Raw genomic sequence first — 25,201 nt, forward strand, 5'->3', positions numbered from 1 at the left:
AGAAACCCTAACACAAGAGAGAGAGAAAGAGAGAGATCCAAAAACTTTGATCTTGCTTCTTTTCTTCTTATCCTCGATTTTCGTCCTTTTTCTTTTGGTCTTGCTGCTTCTTTCTTCTAGTGATCAAACTTGCTTGTTGTTTCCTCCTAATGAAGTCGAGTTCCTTCTTATATATTGTTAAACACACATGGACAGCAAAGAATAGGAAAGATAAATCAGTGAGTACATTTTTTATTAACATCAGATATACATTTATAGTAAAATATGTGACTCTTGGGTTTCAGATCCCAAGGTCTCTTGGACTGCTTTTGTCCATTCGACTTCCACACTAACCCACTTAGGATTAGGTGTCCAACATTCCCCCCCTTAATCCGAAGGGTTATGTATGAGTCCAAGAAGAAAGCTGTAATACAAAATGTGCAAAAATGCATGGCAGCACTATGCTGAATGTGCTCTATGAAATGTTGGTATAAAGGGCAGTGGTTTAAGGATGACCACCAACACTGGAACGCTTAGTGCAGTTCCCGGAACTCTTCCAAAACTGGCAAGAAACTGAAGTTTTCTGCTAGAGGAAGTGATCCTATTGTTTTAAAGAGGGAAACCTTCAACCATAAAAGGGAGGTCTCACCCCGCATAAAAGGTAAAACTTCAACCTGAAAAGGGAAGTCTCAACCTGTGATGGTTTAAGGATAACCAACAACTCTGGAATGCTTAATGCAATTCCTGGAACTCTTCCAAAGCTGGCAAGAAGCTGGAGTCTTCTGCTATAGGAAGTGTTCTCAATTTTGTTCCTGGAATGCTTCCAAAACTGGCAAGAAGCTGAAGTCTTCTGCTAGAGGAAGTGTCCCAGATTGCCAACTGAAGGCATGTTCACGGGCATCTTTGTCTCTGGCTAAAACTCTGAAACTAGTGTAGCAGGTTGTGGCTCAGGCTCGCTTGATGTGACTTTGAAGCTTGTAGATGACCATCATTTCCCCCCCTGTCAGATACAAGGTGAGAAGATGGAGAAAACTCAACTGCAAGACTATTCAATACTCTGGAACAAGTTCTGATATGTGTTTGGAATATCTTCTTGACTGTTGATGCCCATTGCCAAGAAGCGATCCATCCAAGATGAATCTTTGTTCTTGCAGGACGTTTATTTATGAAGCATCTGTTTGAAGAATGACTGGTTTTATGACAGTGCTTACATGGATGAAGATCAAAACAGTAATCTTTCAAATGGCCAACTCGGTCACAGTGTTGGCATTTCACAATCTGTTGTTGTTGTTGTTGCGGAAGAGGGGCAGATTCTGGAACAGCTGAAGCTGAACTGTCATGAGAAGCAGGTGAACTGTCATCAATGAATCCAACACTCTGAAACTGAATGGGCTTTGAGTAGTCTGGAATATGAAAGGACAAGTCCTTGTCATATCCAAGACCAGTTCTGTGCTTGTTGTGGACAAGCTGTTCCCAAGGTCTGATGATGGGCTTGGGAAGTGCAGACTGAGTTTCTGCATCTGCATGTACAACTGCTGCTTTATTGGGTACTGAATCTGAATGAACTTGAACAATATTGACTTGCTGTTTATGGGAGTCTGCTTCATTGTTCTGAACAGAAACAGGTTCAGAATGACTCCTTCGTTTTAATTCTTCTTGCTGCAATTGTGATTCAAGCTGCAAAAACTCTATCTTTTCTTGTGCATATTGTAGACATGTTTGAATGTCTGAAAGAGAGGCTTTGTTAATTTTGACTGTGCTGTCAGCAGTGGACTTGATTAGAGTTTTTAGTAACTCTAATAAGCCATAACAATCTATATGGCAAACCATCATTGTTGCAAGCAAAATAGCAAAACAATTATAGCAGAGGTAGATTTCCAAACATTTGCATAACAATCTATTTCTGGTAGGAAAGGAACAATCCCAATTTATTTGGCAAAATACAGGGTTTACATAGAAACATTGATTACAGAAACCTGATACTAGATCCGCAAAGTTTGTCCTCGGGGTTATTGTAGAAATCGTTTCTCCAACTCAAATCCTTGTTCTAGTGGGAAAGTTGAAAAAAACCTGAAAAGACAGGATTCCGCCAGATTTTCTTGAAAGACAGCCGTAAACTTTAAAGATATCTTCCCTCACCTAAAATGGAAGAGCCTTTGCCAAGCTATGAGCAGCAATTACAGAGTTTGCTTCGCTGGAGATCTTTGCATGTTCTGGACAAAATAGGAACGGCCTCACTATTTTGGTCCTCCTAATAAGCGGACTTGACCAGTATTTACAAATGCTTAGCGATTTTCCAGTACTCTATTGCTATCTTCCTTTCAGCGTTCTTTTTCAGATCAAGGGCGAAAATACAAAGTAAAACTGGAAATGGCAGCTGTGGAGCAGGCCGAAAACAACTTCGATGCCAACTACAGCCACGGCCACGGTTGAAGATACACGTGAATTTGCTCCTCTGAATTCTGGAAAGGTTCAGCCCTTAAAAGCAATTAAACTCGACCCTCCAATTGTGAAGAGTCTTCCTTTCACGACTTGCCTTGTTCTTTGCACGTTTTGCCTCAGTTTTGGAAAAGTAAATAAATATCATCATATGCATCCAATCAATCCAAGATAATAATACATCGAGATCCCATTAAAATCAAAATTGCTACAAGGTTTTGGTTTCTCTATTGTTCTCCACTTCTGAAGTAACTCTTAGAAAGCTCAGCGAGGCCTGGAAAAACTTTAGCAAAACTAAGTTCTACAGCAGACACGTCATTTCTTCTTTGCTCCCCTTGCAGCCTGTTGTGCAGGTGCTGTCGGTGCCTCAGTCGGTCCCTGGGCCAATCTTTCTTACCTCCTAGCAATCTTCGGCTTGCTAAAAATCATTTCTGCGTTGCTGATCTTCATGGAGTCGTTTCCAATGTTGGAGTCGACATCTCAAACATCTACAATATCATTCGAAGAGAAAGGCAAGGGAATGTTCAATCAAATCTGCATCATCACTTGCGCCCACGCATATTAACTTCCCTTGGATTCGCTTCTCTGTTATGTCCAAAAACTAAACATGTGTCGGCACCTTTATCAAAGATTCGTTGAAGGACTGATTTCAACAACACCTTACTGCATGAAATGTTCCCTGAATACCCGGGTGGCAATTTGGGTTACTTTACTAAGGTGGTGAAGGAAATAAACAGCAGCACGGTTCTTGATCACCAGGAAGGCTTACGCATACATTAACTTGCTGACATCAGTGGACATGTGGTGGGGAGTATATAAAGATAAACCATCGGGTATCAGGACATGGGAATGCATGCTAAGAACACTGGAAAACGGGACCATGAAGGGAGGAAGAATGATGGGACCATTATGAGAAAAGTAAATAAGAGTAGCTCAATAACCGACATTCTGAAGAAAGGAAATGTGACCAGTTCTTCATCACACCGACCTCCTTTACTTGATTCCTTCTACCCAAAGTTCAAGAAGAAAAAGGTAAATTCAAGATTGGTAGACAGCAGACTTATCACAAAAACTGTGCACAGTCAATGCACAAGAAATTGTTACTTCGTTGGTTCTAAGACCGACATTGTGCCCTAAAAGATTGCAGACAGATTTCGCCAGTCCGAAATGGCATAGAACTGTGCTCTAACACAGAACGTAATGTCTCTCCTGGGCTGGTGTAAAAGAGCCTGGGATTTCTCAAACAAAAACCAGTCCATGTACCAACGAAAATAGCGAACCCCAAGCAAAATAATCAAAGATTAAATGCTCGCAACCCACCTTAAAAGATCAAGCTCCACGTCAGAACTCAAACCGTAGATCTACAATAAAGACAAAAATTGATGCTAGAACCCTTCAAGAGATCTGCCCTTCATTTAATGTTCCACCCACTCAGAGTTTATTGTAGAGAAAACGACTTTCTCAAATGGGCAAATGTATTGTCGAATGTCTTCGCTTCGAAGTTTTGGCCGTAGAGAAGAACCTCACTCATGCGCAGTCTCTGTATAGTTTTACAAGGAATGGGACAGAAAAATATCAAATAGCGCAGGCGTTCAAACCAGGCAGTGCACAGTCTCAGGACAGAGGCGCTCAGGACAGAGGGCGCAGAGAATCAACATCATTGAGACGCAGGACAAAGGCGTTTATGTCAGAAACGTTTATGAATGAGTGAGAGAGCTGAAACGCTTATGGACAGAGAGCGCAGGTAAAAATATGGCAGACACACATGTCAGAAGAACCGCTTGGACAGTGCTGGACAGGGCCAGGAGCAGCTAACATTTAGCTGAAGAAATATTCGTGAGAAAATATTCCCGAGATGCAGAATTGATGGCAGAAATGACTGCACAGAAAGGCCATAAGACAAATGGCTCACATTAATTTTGCAGGGCAGGAATACGCCTGCTCTGATACCATGTTAAACACACATGGACAGCAAAGAATAGGAAAGATAAATCAGTGAGTACATTTTTTATTAACATCAGATATACATTTATAGTACAATATGTGACTCTTGGGTTTCAGATCCCAAGGTCTCTTGGACTGCTTTTGTCCATTCGACTTCCACACTAACCCACTTAGGATTAGGTGTCCAACATATATAGGCTTTCCAGGGGTACGAATTGCTTCCATGAGGCCGACTTGATCTTTCATGTAGGTCGACTTGCTTGACAAGGTCTTGGAGGGCCTTTATGACATTTTTGACTCTACAAAAAATTTATTTATAAGATACAACATACCCAAAGGAGTCTTACAGGTATGACAATGACTCTTTTGACTTCATAATTCTATGACAAACCTAGAAGCACTCAATGGGTGCTTGACCTACAAATAAATTTACCTTGAGCATGAAACCCATGCATCAAGAATGAAAATAATAATAATAAAGTTATATTTTCATCAAATATATTAAATAATGATTACAATAGACATTATGAAGACCGAACCTAGTTACACATTTCAACACTCCCTCTTAACTAGGGAGCTATTCATAATCCATACATGGTACCTAAACATTCTCATACTGAAGAATTATCATAAGCAAACTCGGATTGGTAAGCCATCTTATAAGCTATTATTTCAGCTTATCTCATTGCATCTCATCATACCAACCAGCATTGTCACATAACAAGGCCTTAACTAATAGCTCTATCTCTGCACAAGATCAGAGCACAATGTTGGCAAGACAATCACTGATATACACCATCATCATTATCTCTTAAAGCACATACCCCATCCCGGTGTTCACAAGGTATGTCCTTCTATGACAATTCTTGTCTCCAAATAACACATCCTCAAGGAATTTCCTCTTCGACTACTCTTACCTATTGGATGCCCTACCACATCCTCGAAGAGTATTGGAAACCAGAGTCTTACCCAATCCTCCAGTCTTTCTTCATAACATGAAGACAAGAATGATGTGTCTATCTCTCCCTCTCAACTAGGGAGGATATACTCATTCCTATAAAAGGAATATTCCCAAGCTCCCTTTTAACAAGGGACTTGCCCAAACTCCCTCTTAACTAGGGACTTGTTTCCAACAGCAGTTTTCTGCTCTTTGGTGGAGATCATGGTACTATCAGCTGCTTGTAGGGCTCCTCTTTCTGCATCATGTCATGAACTTCATCTTCTTCATCATGGAGCCTTCATCTTCTAGAACTTCTTCGTAGGGCATCAGCCATCTTCTCCATCACTTTCCCTTCAACAAATCATAGTGTTGAACCAATAGTCATGTCATCCTTCTCTTCATCAGAAGCGATCTTCTAATCCACGTCTAGCTTTTCTTCATACAACTACCTTTTCCAAGTCATGTTTCTTTTAGGATCTTCCATCCATTCTCTTGGGTACAAGTTGTAGGTGACATCTACAACTCTCTTTCGGTAGCCCTATTTCAACCCAACTAGATGTTTTCAAAAGTCAAGACAAACATCAAATCAAAGTTACCTTTTTAATGATGGCCTTTCATCATGACATCAGCGTTTTGCAACATCAACATCCTGCACATGTATGAACCCATCTCGAAGACATTCATACCTTCTTCATGGAGATGTCATAGTTAATCCTTTTTGTTATCAGACGTTGATCACTTATCTTACGTGACTATAGTTGCATCTTTCACGAACTCTCCTTTATTTCTTCACATATTGTTTTCCTTAGGATCTTCTTTACATGGTTCTTTCAAAATAGGAAACATGATTGTCAACCACCTCATATTCCATATGAGGTCATATTATGTTGATTTCGTCTTATCAATATGTAGAAGAGTTCAAGGCACCTTGTCTACATGCCTTCATGCATCTTTCTAAAGGAAGAGTTTCTTCTTCTTTTATCATGCTCATGAGATAGAGAATTCTACCCAGTCTATCTGCAACCATATGATGACGTGACTTTATCTATCAAATATATATATATACCTCTTCCTCCTTTTGGTCATCTAGACTTCCTTCTAGCAGATTCCTTTCCTTGCTTGAAGATGAAAGTACTTCAGCCAACTTGACATGCTACACTCCTTTGTCACCATACCATCATCCTTCTATACAATGGATTCCGTACAAAGTGAAATGTAGACAGTCAGCAAGACACTTGCTTCTTCCAAGTAAAGGTGAACCTTCTTATAGGATCTCGATGATCCTCATTCTAGAAATGCTCCTTTCTAATAATGATGACGTATGATGACCTTTATTTATCTTCTATCTTGCTAGATGACTTTCCTCCAACCATATATACTTCTACTTTGGTTGTCCTTATATGCTTCCAATGGAAATGCCATCAGCTACTTCCTTTCTATCAGGATGTCTGCTACAATCATGTAGACTTTCTACTTCAACTATTCTTCCATGCTTCTATGATGACGTCATCTCTAACTTGCTATAATGCATCCTATCATATTTGTGATGCTTTCTATTCTCTTTTATGACTGAAAAGAACTAAGTGAAGGAGATTATTTGAATCATAGTAGAGATCTTTCACTTCCTCCTTTGATTTCTTCTTTTCTGATTTTTCTACTTCTTCGGTATCATGGGCTTCATTTCTTTCCTTTCTCTTCTTGTTGTCCTGCTTGAGTTTGGGACAATTCCTCTTATAGTGCCCATATTCATTACACTCGTAGCATTTATCTTTGACATATCGATCTTCTTCTTTCTATGAGGAACAAACTTTCCAAACTTTCCTTTTCTCTTGGCCATGGCAGCATATGCTTGATCTTGTTCATTTGATCCAACGTCGCTTTTTCCTTAAACCTAGTTTCTTCAATCTTACATAATGACCAAAGTTCACTGAATGGAGTGTCCCATAGATACTTGATACAAAATTGCCCCATTCATCAAGTAGTGCATTAAGCACAACAATGGTCATTTTTTATCACACATTACTTCTCCTAGTTCTTGTAGTTGATCTCTTATTTGTGACACCCCCATAAGGTATGAGGCTAGTTCTTCTTCCTTTGATACCTTCATCTTGTATAGTTCGTTTCTCAATGATATAACTTCTCCTACAGTGCTTATGGAAAAAAATTCTACCAACTTTTCATAGATTTCCTTCAATGTCTCCATCTTTGCTACATAGGGGATGAGTGAATCCTTGATTGATTCTATAAGGATTCTTTGAGCCCTTATTTCCCCTTTCATATACTTCAATAGTGCTTGAGCTTGCTCTTGAGATGGTTTGGTGATGGAGCCTTTTACATATTCAATAACTTCATTTTCTATGAGGATCAAATCTATCCTCTTCTTCCATGCAAGGAAATTTGATGACCCAACCAATTTGTTGCTTTCCTTGCAAAATGAAGTCATTTTGATAGTAGATTCAAACATAGATATAAAGATACTTACTTGTCAAGTGAAGATGCTCCTTGATAATGATATCTTCAACTTGATGCCTTCTTGATGATGTTGCTTCCTTGATGATCTTCTTCAAGGATATTTGAGATGTGATCTTTGCTTCAATGTGAGGGAGATCACCTTGATGTCTTAGATGATGATGGCAACGCTTCTTCTTACTTCCTTGGATGATAATGTAGAATGTGGAGGCTTCCCAAGGTGCTTCAAATGTAGAGTCCTTCTTTCAATGGAGGTAGGGTTTTTGAGGTCTTTTTCTTCTTCCAAGGGTTGTGATGATGTGATCCTTTTGATGTGATGGATGGTCCTTCTTGATGCTCCTTAGTTTGCTTGACCTTTATGTATCCTTCTTCAATTGGATGATCTTCTTCAAGTTGCCTTTCCTTGTTGTTGTCACCTTAGCTCTGATTCCATGTTGAGAAATCTAGGGGCAGCTAGATTAGGTGATTTCTCTTACTTTGATAACTGCCTGTGATGTATTTTAACTTAAATTGATTAGCTTCTTCTATCACTTGATTATTATTATTATATTCTTATCATCAAAAAGCTATCAAACAATGAAAGAACAATGAGACAAGAGGACACAAAATGTAGGCTGCTAGCCAGGGCCAAAACCTCTCCTCTTGAGAGGAAAACCCACAAAAATTCTTCTCTTCTTATAGAATCTTCAAATGAAGAATTCCAAGACCTTAGGCCCTTGACAAAGACCCCTCCAAGACCAAGCCAACCTTCCTTCTTAATGAGCTTTCCTTACACAGCTTACAGCAACAACCTTTGACCTTCCAGCAACAACTTCTCCAACAACTTTTCTAGCATCTTCAACTTCCAACAACTTCGACTTGCCCAGTAACTTCCAGCAACTTCAAAAACCCTAACACAAGAGAGAGAGATCCAAAAACTTCGATCTTGCTTATTTTCTTCTTATCCTTGATTTTCGTCCTTTTCTTCTAGTCTTGCTGCTTCTTTCTTCTAGAGATCGAACTTGCTTGTTGTTTTGTCCAAATGAGGTCAAGTTCCTTCTTATATATAGGCTTTCCAGGGGTACGAATTGCTTCCATGAGGCCGACTTGATCTTTCATGTAGGTCAACTTGCTTGACAAGGTCTTGGAGGGTCTTTATGACATTTTTGACTCTACAAAAAATTTCTTTACAAGATACAACATGCCCAAAGGGGTCTTACATGTATGATAATGACTCTTTTGACTTCATAATTCTATGACAAACCTAGAAGCACTCAATGGGTGCTTGACCTACAAATAAATTTACCTTGAGCATGAAACCCATGCATCAAGAATCAAAATAATAAATTTATTTTTCTCTTTTCATCAAATACATAAAATCATGATTACAATAGACATTATGAAGACCAAACCTAGTTACACATTTCAACATTGGCAACTCCTCTTTCAGAACCAAATCCAACAGGCTCTTCACATTCAAAGCATTAAAGGCCCCGTTAGGTTGTGTGGCATAATCAGGAATGATAATACCTTCACACTTTCAAGGTTCAGCTTCTCTCAAAAAGGTGTGGATTGTGTTACCCACCACTTCGTGGGTGATATCCCTAGGAGAATTTGTTCTCCATGATGAACCTCAGACGGCAGCCAGCAGACCCTTGCAGCCTTCTTCTAGCTCGTTGTGCCATTTCTCTGCCACCTGAGCCAGCCACGTGGTCCCTCACCCACCTATATTGATCTTATGTTTGAAGGTGGGCCTCCCGAATCTAAAGGTATGTCTTGTCATTTGGTAATTGAGTATTGGGTTTACTTATCATGGACACTTCTGGGTATGGATTGATGGGGGGATTTGGCCGAAAGGGTGGGCATAGTTTGTGCTCTTGTTCCCTTGATCTCTTTTGGATGTTACCCTTGGATCTTAGTCCTTGGGATCTCCTTTATTGACCATTTGGTTCTACGGTGGTACTACTTGGGAAACCCCGACTTTTGGTGCATGGTCCTACTCCTTTATCTACATATATTATTCCCTTTCCACTCACTATACCCCCATTCATCATTTCTCCCACTTGGATCCACATAGAGCCAGCCTCCCTATCCCTTTGCCCACACCTTGGGTAAGGCCTAGAATGATGCCTCGGAGGTTGAAGCAGCTAAAAGAAAAAGAAAAAAGCATAATTGACCACATTTAACAAGAAATTGTACCACAAAATGCAAAAGATGGTCGGGACATAAATAATTAGCACGTGGGCACAAGCCAATACATGAGCTCTACCCCAACCCATGGTCATCACCCTCGTTCCATAGGCCCTAGATGAGCCTCCTTTATCATTCGGAAACCCATGACTGTCCCAACCCCTGGAGGGCAATGAACTACCCTACCTAAAAGGGGTAATCATTGCTATATCTTACACATCGTGCTCTTGTCCTTTGAGCCCCGAGCAGTTAATTAAAGAAAATTCATAAAAGGCAAAAGGCATATAAAGAAGGGTGGAAAAATCAAAGTCGGGGCACCTCATGTACCACGATTGCTCCCTCCTACACATTATATACCCAGGTGTGGGCTTCCCCTTATCTAGCTAACCCTATGCCCCAATATGTGGCCCAAGATTGCCCCTCTCATTCCCTGCTCCATTCCACTTATTTGTCACTTGCTACCCCCATTAGAGGGATGTACCTTGGACATACTATCCCCTTTAAGGGTTGAAACCACCTAATAAGGTACTTGGTTAACCCCCTTTGGAGCTTGGAGACACTAGCAAATGCCAAAGTCCACTACGGAAGGGCATGCCATTATGAAGTGCCCACTTTATTATCCATGATTTGTAAACTCTTTTACCCAATTATTTTAATGACTGGTTGTACTGGAAGCCTAGGGGACGCATTGGATCTTATGCAGGATCACAAGTGGTTTCCATTTGGGTTTGGTCTCCCTATACGGGATCCTAGCCCCCGGAGGTTTACATTGGCACATATAGGGTGTGCATCGAGAGCCATTGACCTCCACAGCAGCGGAAGGCACTCCACGGATCTTCATCGATGCTCAAAGACTACTAGCGATCCACTTTTGGGATGTTGGTGATATGCTTGGTACATTATGCGTAGCAGGCCCCCACAAGAGCCCCACCCACTTGGCAGGTGTCCTAGGACTTGTACGATGTCATGACAGCATTCATTCCACCACTCGGACCCTTGCAGAGGATCTACAGGCATCTCCGATTCATATGGAGACCCATGGGGTCATTTATGTGCCCTCAAACCCACTAGGAGCACCATAGGTCTACTACTTGGAGAACAAGGGGCCACCCCCTTGTCCATCATATTCTGAGGAATTTATTCCTCAATATGGCACTTCAGGACATTATTAGGCCTTTGGAGGGCCCCACGACATGTACATATTATTATTTGGCCCCTTGTGAGGCTTATTTTTACACTTGTGAGCTAGTTTGGTGGGCTTGTCACCAATAGGGGTTTTATTTGCACATTATTTTATCATTAGGGGCTAATGTAGGCCCATAAGCTAATTTGGAACTCCTTAGGAGGCTATATATTGATGTTAGATGCATTCATTTGGATCATCAATTGACTGGGGATCTCTCTAATCATTGAGAACTTCACATTTTTTCTTTGAGGATATTTTTTGGAGATGGATGAATTTTGACGTATGGATTTGGGCTATTTTTCTTGTCTTGGAGCTTTGTCTTGCAAACGAAATGTTGGTTGGATATATTCTATAACGTTGTAAGTAAATTTTGACGTTGTTATTCTTGTTGTTGCATACTGCTAAAATTAGGGCTAGTTGCTGCATAATTGAAATGTGGAATTAAGCATGTTTTAGCTAATTTAATGTATGGGCCAATGTTATATGAATGAAATGTCCTAAAGATTATTTGTCTCGATAAGCTTGCATCATTTGCTTTGAAGTATAAATGCTTGAAGGTCACTTTTCTTTTCTTTCTCTCAACATTGGATGAAGCTGACTTTTCGGGCCTCCTTGATCAAGAAACCAAGTCCTTACTCATCATCATCCTTGACTCCATATCCCCAAGTGAATTAGGCATTGATCCCTCAAAAAGGGTGATCATTTTAACCCTCTTTTTAACCTTTTCCCCTTTTTCCCTAGGTCTAGCCCCATTAGGTCACCTAGGGCATCAATTTCCCAGGAATTGACCCAAGGGAAAATTTTGATCTCCTACAGACTACTGCGTTGGTGGGTCCTCTCCCTCTGCTCCAAATTTGAGGCAATTCTAATGGTGGAATCTCTAGGAATCCCAAGCCCTAGCTCTAGGATCTAATTTTGCCTAGGCATCCCCAAGGCTAGATCTCAACAGGATCAATTCAACCTTTTGAAGTAAATATTCTTGTTTGGTCATTTCCTTTCACTTTGTCTAGGATAGGAACATCATTGGTTGCTACATTCCATCCCCAAACCTGGACTGGGTCCACTTGGCCCCGTGTGGTCCCACTTCTCAATAAAGATTATTTGTCAAGGACCATTTTGGAATCCAAGTTTCCCAAGGATTATAGGGATTAAGAACCTCATCTATAAGCCTATTCCTTCTCCCTCAACCTTCCAACCCTCACTCCTTACCCCTGGAGGACCAAGTCCCTTGCTTAAAGAGCAAGCAAGTTCCATTCTTCACTCCATCCTTGGGAAAGGGTTTCTAGGGTCACTTTCCACCTATCCATTGACATATACTTTACAAGTGATCCCTACACTATCGGAACTCCTCCCATCAGTGAAAGTCTGAAAAGGGCAGGGAGACTTAGCTATGGTGATAGTGGGCTAAGCCTCCACCATTGCCCTTAACCTAGCAGTTGCCCTCTTAGGATCCCCTTTTAGGTCCCCTGCTAGTTTGAGTGGTAACAGGTTGCATGGAAAATATTTCTTGATCTTCTCACATGGCAATATGAGGGGCCTTAGGATGCTTGGGATATTGTCAAGCCTGATTTGTAAATTGAAAACTTCTAGTGATTAACTAGGTCTCTTGAATATGCTTGCTTGCAAATGAGTAGCCATAAAAGGTCTCATCATTTGGAAGGATTTGTAGAATCCTGAGCATCAACAATGGCACACCTAGCATGATCTTAACCAAGCTTAAAAGCATAGTATTCAAAACCGATCAATTTATTACCTGGAGGGACCTAACTAGTAGAAAAACCAGTTTTTTATGTGCGTGGGCCTGGGTTTTGCATTTGTGGCCGGTTTATTGCCAGACCAACTGCAGACCCCACGCAACTCATTTTTCAGTGTTTTGGAGCAATTTTGAGGGAAACATGGGGTTGTTTCCCTCCAAAAACAATCCCTCCAAGCCTTTAAAAGGATGTCTCCCCTCTCATTTGCCTCACACATTTCATTCGGAGTTTTTGTGAGCTTGGAGAGTGCTGAGTTTTTGCTGGAGTAGTGGAACAACAAAGAGTTTGGGCTGAGTAGTAGCCACCATGCCTCCAAAATCGAAGGATACTGCATGGACTCATTGTGATATGATTGATGGCAAAATGATCTGCAAATATTGCCAAAAATATATTGAAGGGGTATTTACAGGTTGAAACAACACTTGGCTGAGATAAGAGGCCAAGTAAATCCATGTAGAGCACCAAATGAAGTAATAGGGCATATTAGGGCAGAATACCTTCGGAGGTTTGAGACTCAACTAGTTGAGAAGTTTGTGACTCAATCAGTTGAGAAGTTTGAGACTCAACCAACTGATTTTCATCATGATGAGAAGTTATCATGCCAATGACTAATATGTAGACTTGTAGTAGGCCAGTGGCCCCATAGTTTGTAGTATTTTTTTTTGGACTCTAGAGGCCATTTAGAGCCTCATTAATTATGTATTTTTTTGATGATATGTATTGTACTTGATGCCATTTTGATATATTCACCTTTACATGGTATATAAATGAGAAAACTCTGCATATTTTGTCTCTATTCGTTTGGAATCATGGTTTTAAATCTTAAAAATAGTTTTTTTCATTAAAAATAATTATTTCATGTATTTTTTAAAGACGGTTACTGAGATCTTATCGCTCCGGTTTCTCTAGTTCCGGTTTGAAAATTGGTTTGATAGGTGGACCAGTCTAGTCACCGGTTCCGGTTTTGAATACTATGCTTAAAAGTTAGGGCATTTTTCCTATGATTCTGGAAAGTTATCTCTTTGAAATGCAATGTCATGGACCACAATTGTTCTGAACGGATTCGAGGTGAAGAGGTGGCAAGCCCTTCTACATTATGTGGTAAAGAAAATCTATGATCTAGTAAAACAAACCAATGTTTTACGACTCCGACTCGGTCGAGGATCGACTCCGACTCGGTAATGACTCAGCCGGCTCGATTTCAATGACTCGGTCGTTGTAAAAAATACATTAAATATTTATTTTTTTTATAAAAAAACATAATTTTAAATATTTTAAAGATTTTCATTCATGTTTCCAAACACACAGCATTATAATATAGATGGAAGACAACATATGATCAAAGTAGGCTCATGAACCAATCCATTATATCAAAATGGTGCCCAATGGCAATACATAGTCAACTGTCATACATGATCAAAGACTCAAAACAAAATACAAATAACCAAGGAGGCTAGAAATGGCCTCTACAACAAAAGTAAACTGTGATGGTGACCAGACTCCAATACTAGTACTACTGGCTAGTAGCTACTGCCAGAGGAGCCAAGATCATCTCGACCAATCTCTGGATCATCATCATCAGAGTCAGACAAGAGGCCCCATGGCTCCTCCTCATCATCATCGTCTCCAACTGCAACTGTAGAAGTGGTGCCAGTACCACTAGCAGGCTGTGCAGCAGATGCAAGCTGAGATAGAGTAGATATGCGGCTGCGCTTCTGTCGTGGCTGAGCAGAGGAAGCACCTACAACTGGAGTCCTACTCCTTGCTGGCTGTGAGACTGAGGCTGGTGGATTGGGATCTGCATTCAACTGAACAGGCTGAAGTGGATGTTCCAGTTCAAGTTCATCAAGATCCTCATCAGGATCAAACTCTGGTGGACGACTCTCCACTACCCAATCTGATGTTGGATCAATGTCTTCCAACACAATGGGATCTGAATCAGGTCTTTTGTTCAGCAATTGGTTCCGTCTGAGCCGAAGGTTGTATTGGACAAAAACTAGATCATTCAACCGTTTTTGCTCCAAACGGTTTCTCTTCTTTGTGTGAATCCTCTCAAAGACAGACCAATTGCGCTCACACCCAGATGCACTGCAAGTTTGACTCAAAATACGAATTGCAAACTTTTGCAATTGAGGGCACTGGCCACCAAAGGCCTCCCACCATTGTGCTGCAAAAAACATAGGAGTGTAATGAATTATGAGTTAGATGAAGGCTGAAGCTCAACAAAATTACAAATTATATCTAACTTTCAAATTATAAATGATTTAACAAACTTTAGTCTTTAATAAAAAAAGTAAAACTGTAAAACCATTAAGAAATTGAAAATTGAAATTTTTGTTTACCTGGCTCATCTGCTTCTCTTGCAATCTTTGCTAGGTTCTTCCCAAAGGTACCTGTTGCATTGCTGAAGGATGTGACCTGTTGATGTATCTCCAGCTGATCAGACTCCGATGGGATCATGTGTTCAATGCAATCAACCAGTCCATCTCTGACCTCCCCCCTCAAAACTCCTAACTCCTTAGCTTTATAATGATACCGTGGGTTCAAAAAATACCCAGCTGCATGTATAGGGCGATGGAGTTGATTGTTCCATCTTTCATCAATGATTGCCCAAATGGGCCCATACTTTGCCACTCTATCCTTGTATGTTGTCTTTATTTGCTCCTTTGCTTGATCCATAGCCTCATAAATGAAGCCCATAGCCAACCTTTCCCCATCCACCAACCGCAACACCTTAACTAGTGGCTCAGCAAGCTTCACAATCTCTGCTGCCTTTCTCCAAAAAGTTTCATCATGGACTTTCCTTTTCAATTCTCTGCCTTCTGGTTTGTTAGACCAATTGCTTTGATTCCATTCATCACTGGAAAACATCTTTTGCAAGTTTCTATGTTGGGAAAGCATAGATTGCAATGTCAAAAAATGTGTAGCAAATCTAGTGATGGCAGGCCTAATAATATCCTTGCCTCCAGTGTGTTTCCTCATGAGACTCAAAACCAGTGTATGATTGTAGATAAATTTTGTTATGCTTTTGGCATTATCTACAGTGTTTCTGACCCAATCTAATTTTCCAATATCCTCAAGCATGAGGTCTATGCAATGTGCAGCGCATGGGGTCCAAAAGATGGTCTTGTGTTTTTCCTCTAACAGTTTACCAGCAAGAACATAGTTAGAGGCATTGTTTGTGATGATTTGAACAACATTAGCCACCCCCACATCCTCAATAACCTCATCCAATAGCTGAAACAACAAGTGGTCATCTTTTACCTTATCAGATGCATCAACTGATTTTAAAAACATGGTTCCCTGTGGGCAGAAGACAAGAAAGTTTATGATGGTACGGTTTCTTTGATCAGTCCATCCATCTGACATGATGGTACACCCTGTTCTTGCCCATGAGTCCCTGAACTCTTGCAAATACTCATTAATGGATTGAATTTCTTTCTGCAAACGAAACCCCCTTAGCTCTTGCATAGTAGGGCCTTTGAAGCCTTTTCCAGCAGCATGTATGGCATCAAACATAGGCTCATAATATGGTGAACGAGCAGCATTAAAGGGGATATCAGCATCATACCACCATCTAGCTATGTAGTCACAAGCAGTCTCCCTCAATTCTTTCTTCCAATGGTCATCTAAAGTGGGCTGAATTTGACCTTTACTAACTTCAGGACCATGTGCATCTGATGGAGAGGAGGGAGTGAAATAACTTTTGATAGTCACATCACCCTTCATTCTACCCTTTCCCTTATCTTGAACAGAACCAAAAGAGGGAGGAACATAACGGAAAGGGTTGGATGCCTCAGTTTGAGGGATAGAGGAAGAACCCTCAAAATCATAGTGGGGGTTGGTAGCCATCATTCTTTGTATCTCCCTCTTCCTCCCAATTTCATCCTGTATCTCTTTTTGCCTAGCCTTATCTTCTTTAAATTTTTCAAAGCTGGCCAACAAATTCTTTCTAATCTCCTCAATTTCATCAGAGGGACATGCGGTAATTTGGCCTTTAATCCCTGCCAAGTGTTGTTTCAGCCTATTAATCCCCCCAGGACCTTCCTTAATTTTCCTATGGCAAAACTTGCAATGCATCTGATTATCAACCATTTCAACATATGCCCAAGCAGGATCTTTTGCTCTAGGTGCCATTTTTTGACTAGGAAAACAATCTGAAAATGAAAAAAAAAAGAAAAAATTGATTCAATGTTCATTTATTTGACAAAAAACACTCTCTAAGCTTTCTTGATATGCACCTAAAATTTACTAAGCAAAAACAGATTTATAGAGGTGGAAAAAAATACCTCCAGGCACAAATTGCCTCCTCAAGCTTGCTCCAAGAATCAGCTCCTCAATGCTGCTCCAAATGGCTGCCCAAGAAGCTCCTCACTCCAGCTACAATGCTCCTCCAAGACTCCTCACTGCTGCTCCAAAACAAGCTCAAGAACTGCTCACTAATTCTCAAAGAAGACTCTCACTCAAATGCATAAGACTGCTGTGAGTGAATGAGAGCATTTGGCTGTCTTAAATAGGGTTTGGGAGGGGGAAATGGACCCCAAAAGCATTTAACAATTTACCATTACCCTTTGGAATCCATAAACTGAATTTAACTTTATCAAAAATCACAAAAAAAGTGAATTTTTTCTAACTGTTTCGCTGCCCAGCCGGAATGCATTGACTCGGCCGAGTCATAACGGACCCGGCCGGGTTGACCGAGTCACATATGACTCGGCCGAGTCATTGGATGACTCGGCCGAGTCATATGTGACTCGGTCAACTGAGCCGGGTAGCTGGCCGGGTCGATGTTCAGGGTAATGACTCGATTCGAAACGGCCGAGTCGGAGTCGAAACGGGCGGGTTGTAAAACAGTGAAACAAACATCCAAATTGTCCCCTGTTTGAACAAAAGGTGGGAGTTGTGGGATCCTAAAGAGCATTGGCTCAGGAAGTGACAATCCATTTGAAATAACAATCCTACTTCAAACACAGATTATAGGGGTGGCTTATGCTTCAACAAGGATTGGATGTTAAGCCTAGGGTTCATAAACTTAATCTTACAAACATTGCTTCTGCTGAAAAATGTGTAACTAGGTTCAGTCTTCATAAATATCAAATGTACTTTTGATTCTTGAATATTGTAAAATGAAAGAAAAATTATTATTGTTATTTTAGAGCATGGGTTTCACGCTCAAGGTCTATTATTTTAGAGGTCAAGCACCCATTGAATGCTTCTAGGGTTTGTCCTAGGTCAAGAAGTCAAAAGAATCATTGTCATGAGTTGAAGACCCCATCGGACACATTGTAAATTGTAAAGAGAATTAATTTTGTATTTAAAAATGTCAAAATACCCTCCAAGACCAAGTCGGCCTAGCATCTAAGAAGTCAGCCTATTTTGAGGAGCCTCATCCACCTTAGAAGCCTATATAAAGGAGGGAACTCGACCTTCTTTGGACACACATTCACTTCTCATCATCTAAGCGAAGAAGAAGCAAAAAAAGGCTAGTGAAAGAGGAGAAGGACAAAAGAAGAAGTGCTTTGGGCTTTTTCTCTCTCTCTATCCCACACATGCGAAGAAGGGAGGCTAGGGCTTATTGCTTCAAGGTCGAAATTCTCAAGTCGTTGGAAGAGGAGCCTAATAGGTCACCTTCTAGCCCTAGACAAGGAAGCAAGCCAAGCGAAGTTGTTGGGAGGCCTTGGAAGGCTAAATTTCACTCACACGTGTGGATGCAGTAGCAGTTGCAGGGGCCAAAAATTTCAGACTTGCAGTAGAGGCTGAAATTCTGTAGCTGGGGGTCGAAGTTGTGCTGCTAGAAGAGATTTGACTGGGTTTGACTTGGACAAAGGAAGCACATCATCAAGAAGGTCGGACTTGGTCTTGGAAGGGTATTGGTCTTGGTCTAGAGGTCTTGGAATTCGTCAATTGAAGAATCTATAAGAAGAGAAGAGATTTACAAGTTTTCCTCTCAAGTGGAGAGGTTTTGGCCCTAGCTTGCAGCATATATCCTGTGTTCTTGTGTACTATTGTTCTTCTTGTTTTGGTAGCTGTTTGATGATAAGAGCAAACATAATAATAAGAGAAGAAGCTAATGAGTAAGAGAGAGTAAAAAGACACCAAAAACAATTATCAAGAATAGAGAAATCATCCTAACTATTGCCCTATAGATTTCTCAACAGCGTCCACCCTTTGTGATAAAGGTGAGCTACTTTTAACAAGGAATTATCTCCCCTTGGCCAGGGGAATTGAGGATTTTTAAAGGAACTAGCTATACTTGTTAAAGTTAAAATGAGTATCTTTTATACAGATATTGAGTCCCTTCCTATTGGAGCTGCTCATATGCTTGCCTTATTGATCTTTTAAGGGTGGGAATTTCCATGTACACCTGTTGCTTATGTGATTTAACTCTCTTTGTTCCATGATGTAATTATTCGATAATTTGGGGAATCTAGTAAGACAATTTAAGCACAAGAGATTGAACAGTAAATGATGGACATGATGAATGAAAATATCTCCAAGTAATCTGTTGCTAGATTAACATATGGATTTGTTTTATATTTATAATGAAGTGTTGAAGCATGAGACTGTCGCTGATAAAGTTTAATGAGAGGATAAGAACATGGTCAAGCATATTTACAAATTGAAGTTACATTATTATGTGAATGTAATCAAGAATTAAGCATATTTATTTTTAACAAAAGCAACACCACAAATGGCAATACCTGACCCACAAAATGTTGATGTCCAGGTGAAAGGGCACCTGAAGCTTGGCCCATGGCCATTTCAAGGTCACGTCGCATGAATTTTTCATCTTGCAATTGCATTTGTAGTTGTGCAACCTGCCACATTTGAGCGCAGAACACGTTGAGAAAGATTAGAAGCAAAGATCACTTTCTCAAACGTGTAATGTTGAGTTTCACAAATTTCCTATTAAGTGGTGATAAGATGGAAGTTTAATCTACAGTAACAGAACTTTACTAAAATTAAGTGGCAAGAAAGTTTTAAAGTACATCCACGTTGCATGATAAAGGCAACAAATGTTGGAAAGTAGCAGTTGCCACCACTTATGTGTGGGTCCCTAGAAGCACAAGGAACAACTTCCATGAAGTCAAGTTTTAACATATGAATTTTTAAGTTGGTCATATAAATCAGAACTATGAACAGATAAATTTCGTGATATTTCTAGATGCACCCAACTCCCTATAGCAATTCAGTCTACCAATGTCTGGTTCTAAATTTTTCAAGTTTGATACTTATATGAATTAAACGCTTCATAATATTTATAATTTATTGAGCAATCCACTTTTAACAGAACATTTGCTATGAGTTTGAGATCCTTTTGTCATTTCATATGGCTATGTTTTAACTTTTAAGTGTACAGACTTAAGTCATTGCAATGACTAAAACAGGCAATAATAAACAAGTACTTATAAATGACATATATGGAAACTTGAAAGTAATGAAGTAGTCATTCAATTTCATATCCTTGATTAAATGAATGTAACAATCAAAAATTGTATATCACAAAAGACAAATCTTATGTTTGACTTCCTCCTATTACCCTCATGCTGACATAAGTGGTAAATGATCTTGTGCAGATTGGTGGTGTGATTCTAGCCTTCAAAAGGTTGGAATGTTGGTGAAAGCTGCTTTAGTAATACATATTTTTCTTCATTATGGTGGTCACACGGTCATGTTCAAGTCACTTTCATTTGGGGAAAAAGTCCTCCTCCCCAACTTCTCTCACACCTCTCTCATTGAGCATTTGTGAGCATTTGTAGATTGCAGTGCTGCAGTGATGAGACTTCATTCAGAGTGAGCTTAGAGCTGATTGAGCATTGTTGCAAGTTTTTTTCGGTGGATTTAGCATCTATATCAATGGTCCACTTATCATCTACAAGCTTGGAGGAGATCTGAGACCAAATTGATGTGCACATTTGAAGTTATGTCAAGAATATTTTAAACCCTCATTGTTTTTCTCCTAGAATTGCTGATTTCTGTTTTAGCAAATAAGTAGAGTTAAATTTTCCATTTGAAGATTTGTTTTCTGTTCAAGACATTACCATGACCCTCGAAATGTGAAAGGCACTGCACAGAGACATTGTAATGAGGTTGACGGGAAAATATCGCAAATATTGTAAGCAGAACAAGCGAGGGGGAATTCATGTATTTGCTAGTAGACCAGTTTTTCAACCTGGTTCCTAAGTGGGTTCCAGTCCAGTCTCAGTCTAACCCTCATCCAATTCTGGTTCTGATAGCTTTTAATTCAAAATTCTATAGTTCAAATTTTTCAACAATAAGGAATGAATATGTTTGCAAGGTTTCGGCTATTGAAAAGGTATTTTTCTACCCCTATTGATTTTTGGCTATCACTCAAGCTGAAGAAGACTTACAATTAAAGATTAGAATCATTCTTATAAAAAATTGGAGAATTTGGGGCAAATAAGTTGCTAACTGTTGCAGGGAGATTGCAAATGAGAAACTCTAAAGTGTTTATGTTTCTCTTTAATTTGAATAATGTATCTCTGTCACATTCACTCACTGTCTTGCCCATATTCATGGAGCCTTAGCTGGCCAGACTGGCCCATTGGCTTCTACACAAGGCCTTATGGAATCATAAATACAATCCTCTCTGCCTGGTAGAAGATTCGTTGCAACCCTGAGAATAGAAATTAAGCAGCTCAAAGCACAGAGGAAGTTCAAGGCAAGGTCTACCACAACGTAATCCTGATTCTGAAGAACCTCCCAATGATATCATTACCACTAAATAGGAAAAAGGCATGTGTTCCATAATTCCATTTAAGGAACAAAAAACTTGGGATATTTTGTGGGTAGAGGCCAACCCAAAATTGTTATTAGGCATTGGGTAAAAGAGATCTACAAGCTCATATGTATATATGCATATATATATTATTATATATGGTGTTGCACTCATAACAGGAGCCCAATTACAGGCTTCTTCCTCTTTCAATTTACCGAGAAAGTCTGTGTTTATGAGGTTATTACTCGTTGACCTTGGGAGTGAAAGAATACATTAGTTGCCTTTTCTTGGTGATATGAGGGCCTTTCGACAGACCAGAATGCATAGGTTTCTTATTTTGTGTGGGTTAAATGCCCCGGCCTCCCCATGCAATTCTAAAGTTTTCTACACCATATTTCTACACCAATAGTAGGCTTCATTTGTCATGAACATGCATGCTTTTTTAACCCTATAACACAGAAGAGGGTCTAGCTTCATGTTACTCTGCCAAAAGATTTGACTGAGTTTGTCCTTATTGAGGTGAGTGACAGGATGATTAATCAACTAGTCAGGTATATCAACATGCTAAACACTTGATTCCATTGACAAAGTCCAAACCTCAAAATCCATGAATACCCTTTATTGTCTCAGCCCACCACATGGCGACTCCTGATCCACAGGAAAACCAAGTTCAGAGTAGTTCACAAGTCAATACTGAAAATGATGGAGGGTGAATACATATGCATAAAAATAACCAGAACAACATGCCAATATTTTGCAACATTGGTTTAGACCTTTGAGCATTTTGGTAGATAGCCAGCCTGATTTTGATTTCTAACGGTGCTTGTGGAGGCTGCATGCATGACCTGCTCCTTTTTCTATAAAATACAGTTTATGTACATATTCTTAAGACAACTGAAGGAGGCTTTTTATTCAGAATAAAAATGATAAGATCAGTTTTGGCATTATTTTCCAAGTCATCGATGTTCTATTGTGGCAGCTCCACAGGGTGCTTTAACAGCTTTACAAAAGGTGATGAGGAGTTTCTTCTGTAATTGAACTTCTTAGAATATAGGTTGTCACTGTTGGCATGAGATGAAGTGTTTCCAAGAAAAGAGTAAGGTTCTGGGGGCTCAGTTGTTAGGACATTATGTGAAGGAAATGTGATGCTATGGAATTCTATTTCAACTTCAAAATGTTATGCAAACCAATCTCAGCATATCATTCTCAAATATGGTTAATTATTTAAAGGAGGTTCCAATGATTGAATGTTATTAGAGGAAATAAGTTGATATCTGTTTTTTTATCATGGAGGGTTAATAGTAAAAACCAGACATTGATCCAATAATTGGTTTGAATCATTAGCACAAATAATTATTAGACGTGTAGAGCAAAGTAGAGCCAAATTAGTTGATTCTGTTAAGGAGAATGGACACTTCTATATTTGACCTTCTCTTTGAGCACGGCTTGCTCTAGACCAAAGTACGGTTTTGCTTAATTTATATCAAGGAGAGTATATTGACTGTGTTTCCAGGTAACTGATTTGGTTTTCTGCTTTTGCTGGTCAATTTCGACAAGAAAAAGGCATGGGATTCAGAGTAAAATGACTTAGATATACAACCCACAAGAAGAATTTTGAATCAAATTTATAATCAAGCAATTTGGCTCAAAATTTATGCTATCACTTGGTTGATGGCTTTAGATAGAAATCCTATGCAGAATAATTCAGCAAAAAGATCCTTTCAGGATCCAAGTAGGTGCTATATTTTTTCTCTTTTGTGATTTTAGTGTTACAATTTTAAGAATATGGTTACAAAACTATAACAGCCTCTACTTATGTAATGAACAAAGTATGTATACTGAGCAGAATACTCAGAATATCTAGTATATAAGAAATTCCATCATGGAACAAATAATATTTTATATAAGAATATTTGAATACAAGTGCGATGATTACAAATGAGGCTGAGGGCCTACTTATATACCTAGGCATATACCCCTTCACCAATGGTCATGTCCTTAGGGACATACCTCTTCATTAACTAATTACTAGTTAATTAATCATTATTTATTATTATTATTGTTTACATTATTTGTATTATATATATATATATATATATATAACATTGTCTTCCTCTTCAAAAAGCATTGTCCTCAAAGCTTACTGATAAAAAGGCTTGATCTCTTTTTCTGTTTTGAGTGTTTTCTCGTTTCGGCAATGTAATCCTCGTTGATACAAGACGATATGATCTTCTAAGTGATAAACAAAATTGTCGCACTGAGAAGGGATCGGACCATCCTAAATTAATCTTCTATGGAGCTTGGCAATCACTTGATAGCTGGGATAATTTGTTATCGTCAGTGTGGATTGTGCCAACATCATTATTCTTCAGAACATGAGTTTGTTGTTTATGTTTTGAGAGATACAAATACGCAGACTAATTGGGATGTTTGCTCTTGTGGTTCGGATGTCAATAAGGAGTACTAGCGATTTGATTTTCCCTTATCATTTGTTTGGCAATTTCCCGATTTACTTTAGGTGTCGATGTTGAGTTGGTTACAGAATAATTACTTGAAATTTTCATCATTTGAACTGCAACATCTGAATATGTTTTTCCTTCAACTGGTTTGTCCTTTTCTTGAGTTGTGATATTGACTAGATTGGTATCCGTTCCTTTATCTTTGATTTGGATGGTTACATCTAACGACTTCGATACATCTTTCGTGTTGAGTTCTTCTAATTTACTTTTCAATGATTGCTTATCATTTTTAAGTTTCTTAATTTGAGTGACTAATTTCTCGCTATGGTCCTTAAGACGAGAAATTTATTTGTTTTTGTCAACAATGGTTTTGTCAACTTCCCTTTGCATATTTTGTATCGCTTTTTTACTTTCTTGAAGAATTACTTTTGAGATATCTTGTATGTCTTCTGGCATCACTGGATTTGGCTTCATAGTAACATCCTGTAGAGTTAATTTTTTTTCTTTTTGTATGAAAATGTCGAAAACTTATTTTTCATATTTAGGATGAAAGACCCTAGAGTTCCCATCCAGGGTGAACCCAAAATAATATCACCTTGATCATTCCATAGGGTTTGAACAGAGAATTGCGATGTATAATCCCCAATGTTTAACTGTAAATTGATTATGCTATATTTTTGTTGTTGAAATAGTCTAATTTTTCGATTATATTTGACTTAGGAATCACTAATTGGTTTGTGATTTTAGGTTTTATATAATTTTTAGCTTCGGCCAATGAGAAAGCAATAGTAACATCCTTTCCTGCAATAGACCCTTTAATTCTCAATAGCACTGAAGCATAATTATGTGAGGTTTCAAAAAATCTTCCTTCCTTCAATTCCAAATTAGATGCCATTTTGCTTGTCAAGGTGAACTTAGGGTTTTAATGGTAACCCTTTTAATTTTTTATTAATCCTTCAAAACTTTTCCCTTTTAATAATATATCTCCTTACCACTAAAAAACCTTTGATTTAGTAAGTAATTTGATAATTACTTAGGTTTTTAGGAGGCTATAATAATACAACACAATTTCATTATGACAACCTTCTACTTAAAATGGCTTGGTGATATAATAATTTTATT

The 25,201-nt window shown here is 39.1% G+C and overlaps 1 protein-coding gene across 2 annotated transcripts in view; it reads right to left on the reverse strand.

The window, feature by feature from the left end:
- The window catches only part of LOC149228204 (uncharacterized), a 164,268-nt gene that overhangs the window by 113,398 nt on the left and 25,669 nt on the right, over window positions 1-25,201 (reverse strand). The window contains exon 4 of one of the 2 annotated variants that reach the window (XM_089378096.1): window positions 19,582-19,698. The exons of the other annotated variant lie outside the window; for it this stretch is intronic. Coding sequence (XP_089234222.1) covers window positions 19,582-19,698 — 117 coding nt within the window. The remainder of the gene's footprint in view (window positions 1-19,581; window positions 19,699-25,201) is intronic. 2 annotated transcript variants of the gene reach the window in all.

Source organism: Pinus tabuliformis, chromosome J (assembly GCF_031772625.1).
Source record: "Pinus tabuliformis cultivar Carrire ecotype Pingquan chromosome J, CPIR1, whole genome shotgun sequence".
Taxonomy (NCBI): domain Eukaryota; kingdom Viridiplantae; phylum Streptophyta; class Pinopsida; order Pinales; family Pinaceae; genus Pinus; species Pinus tabuliformis.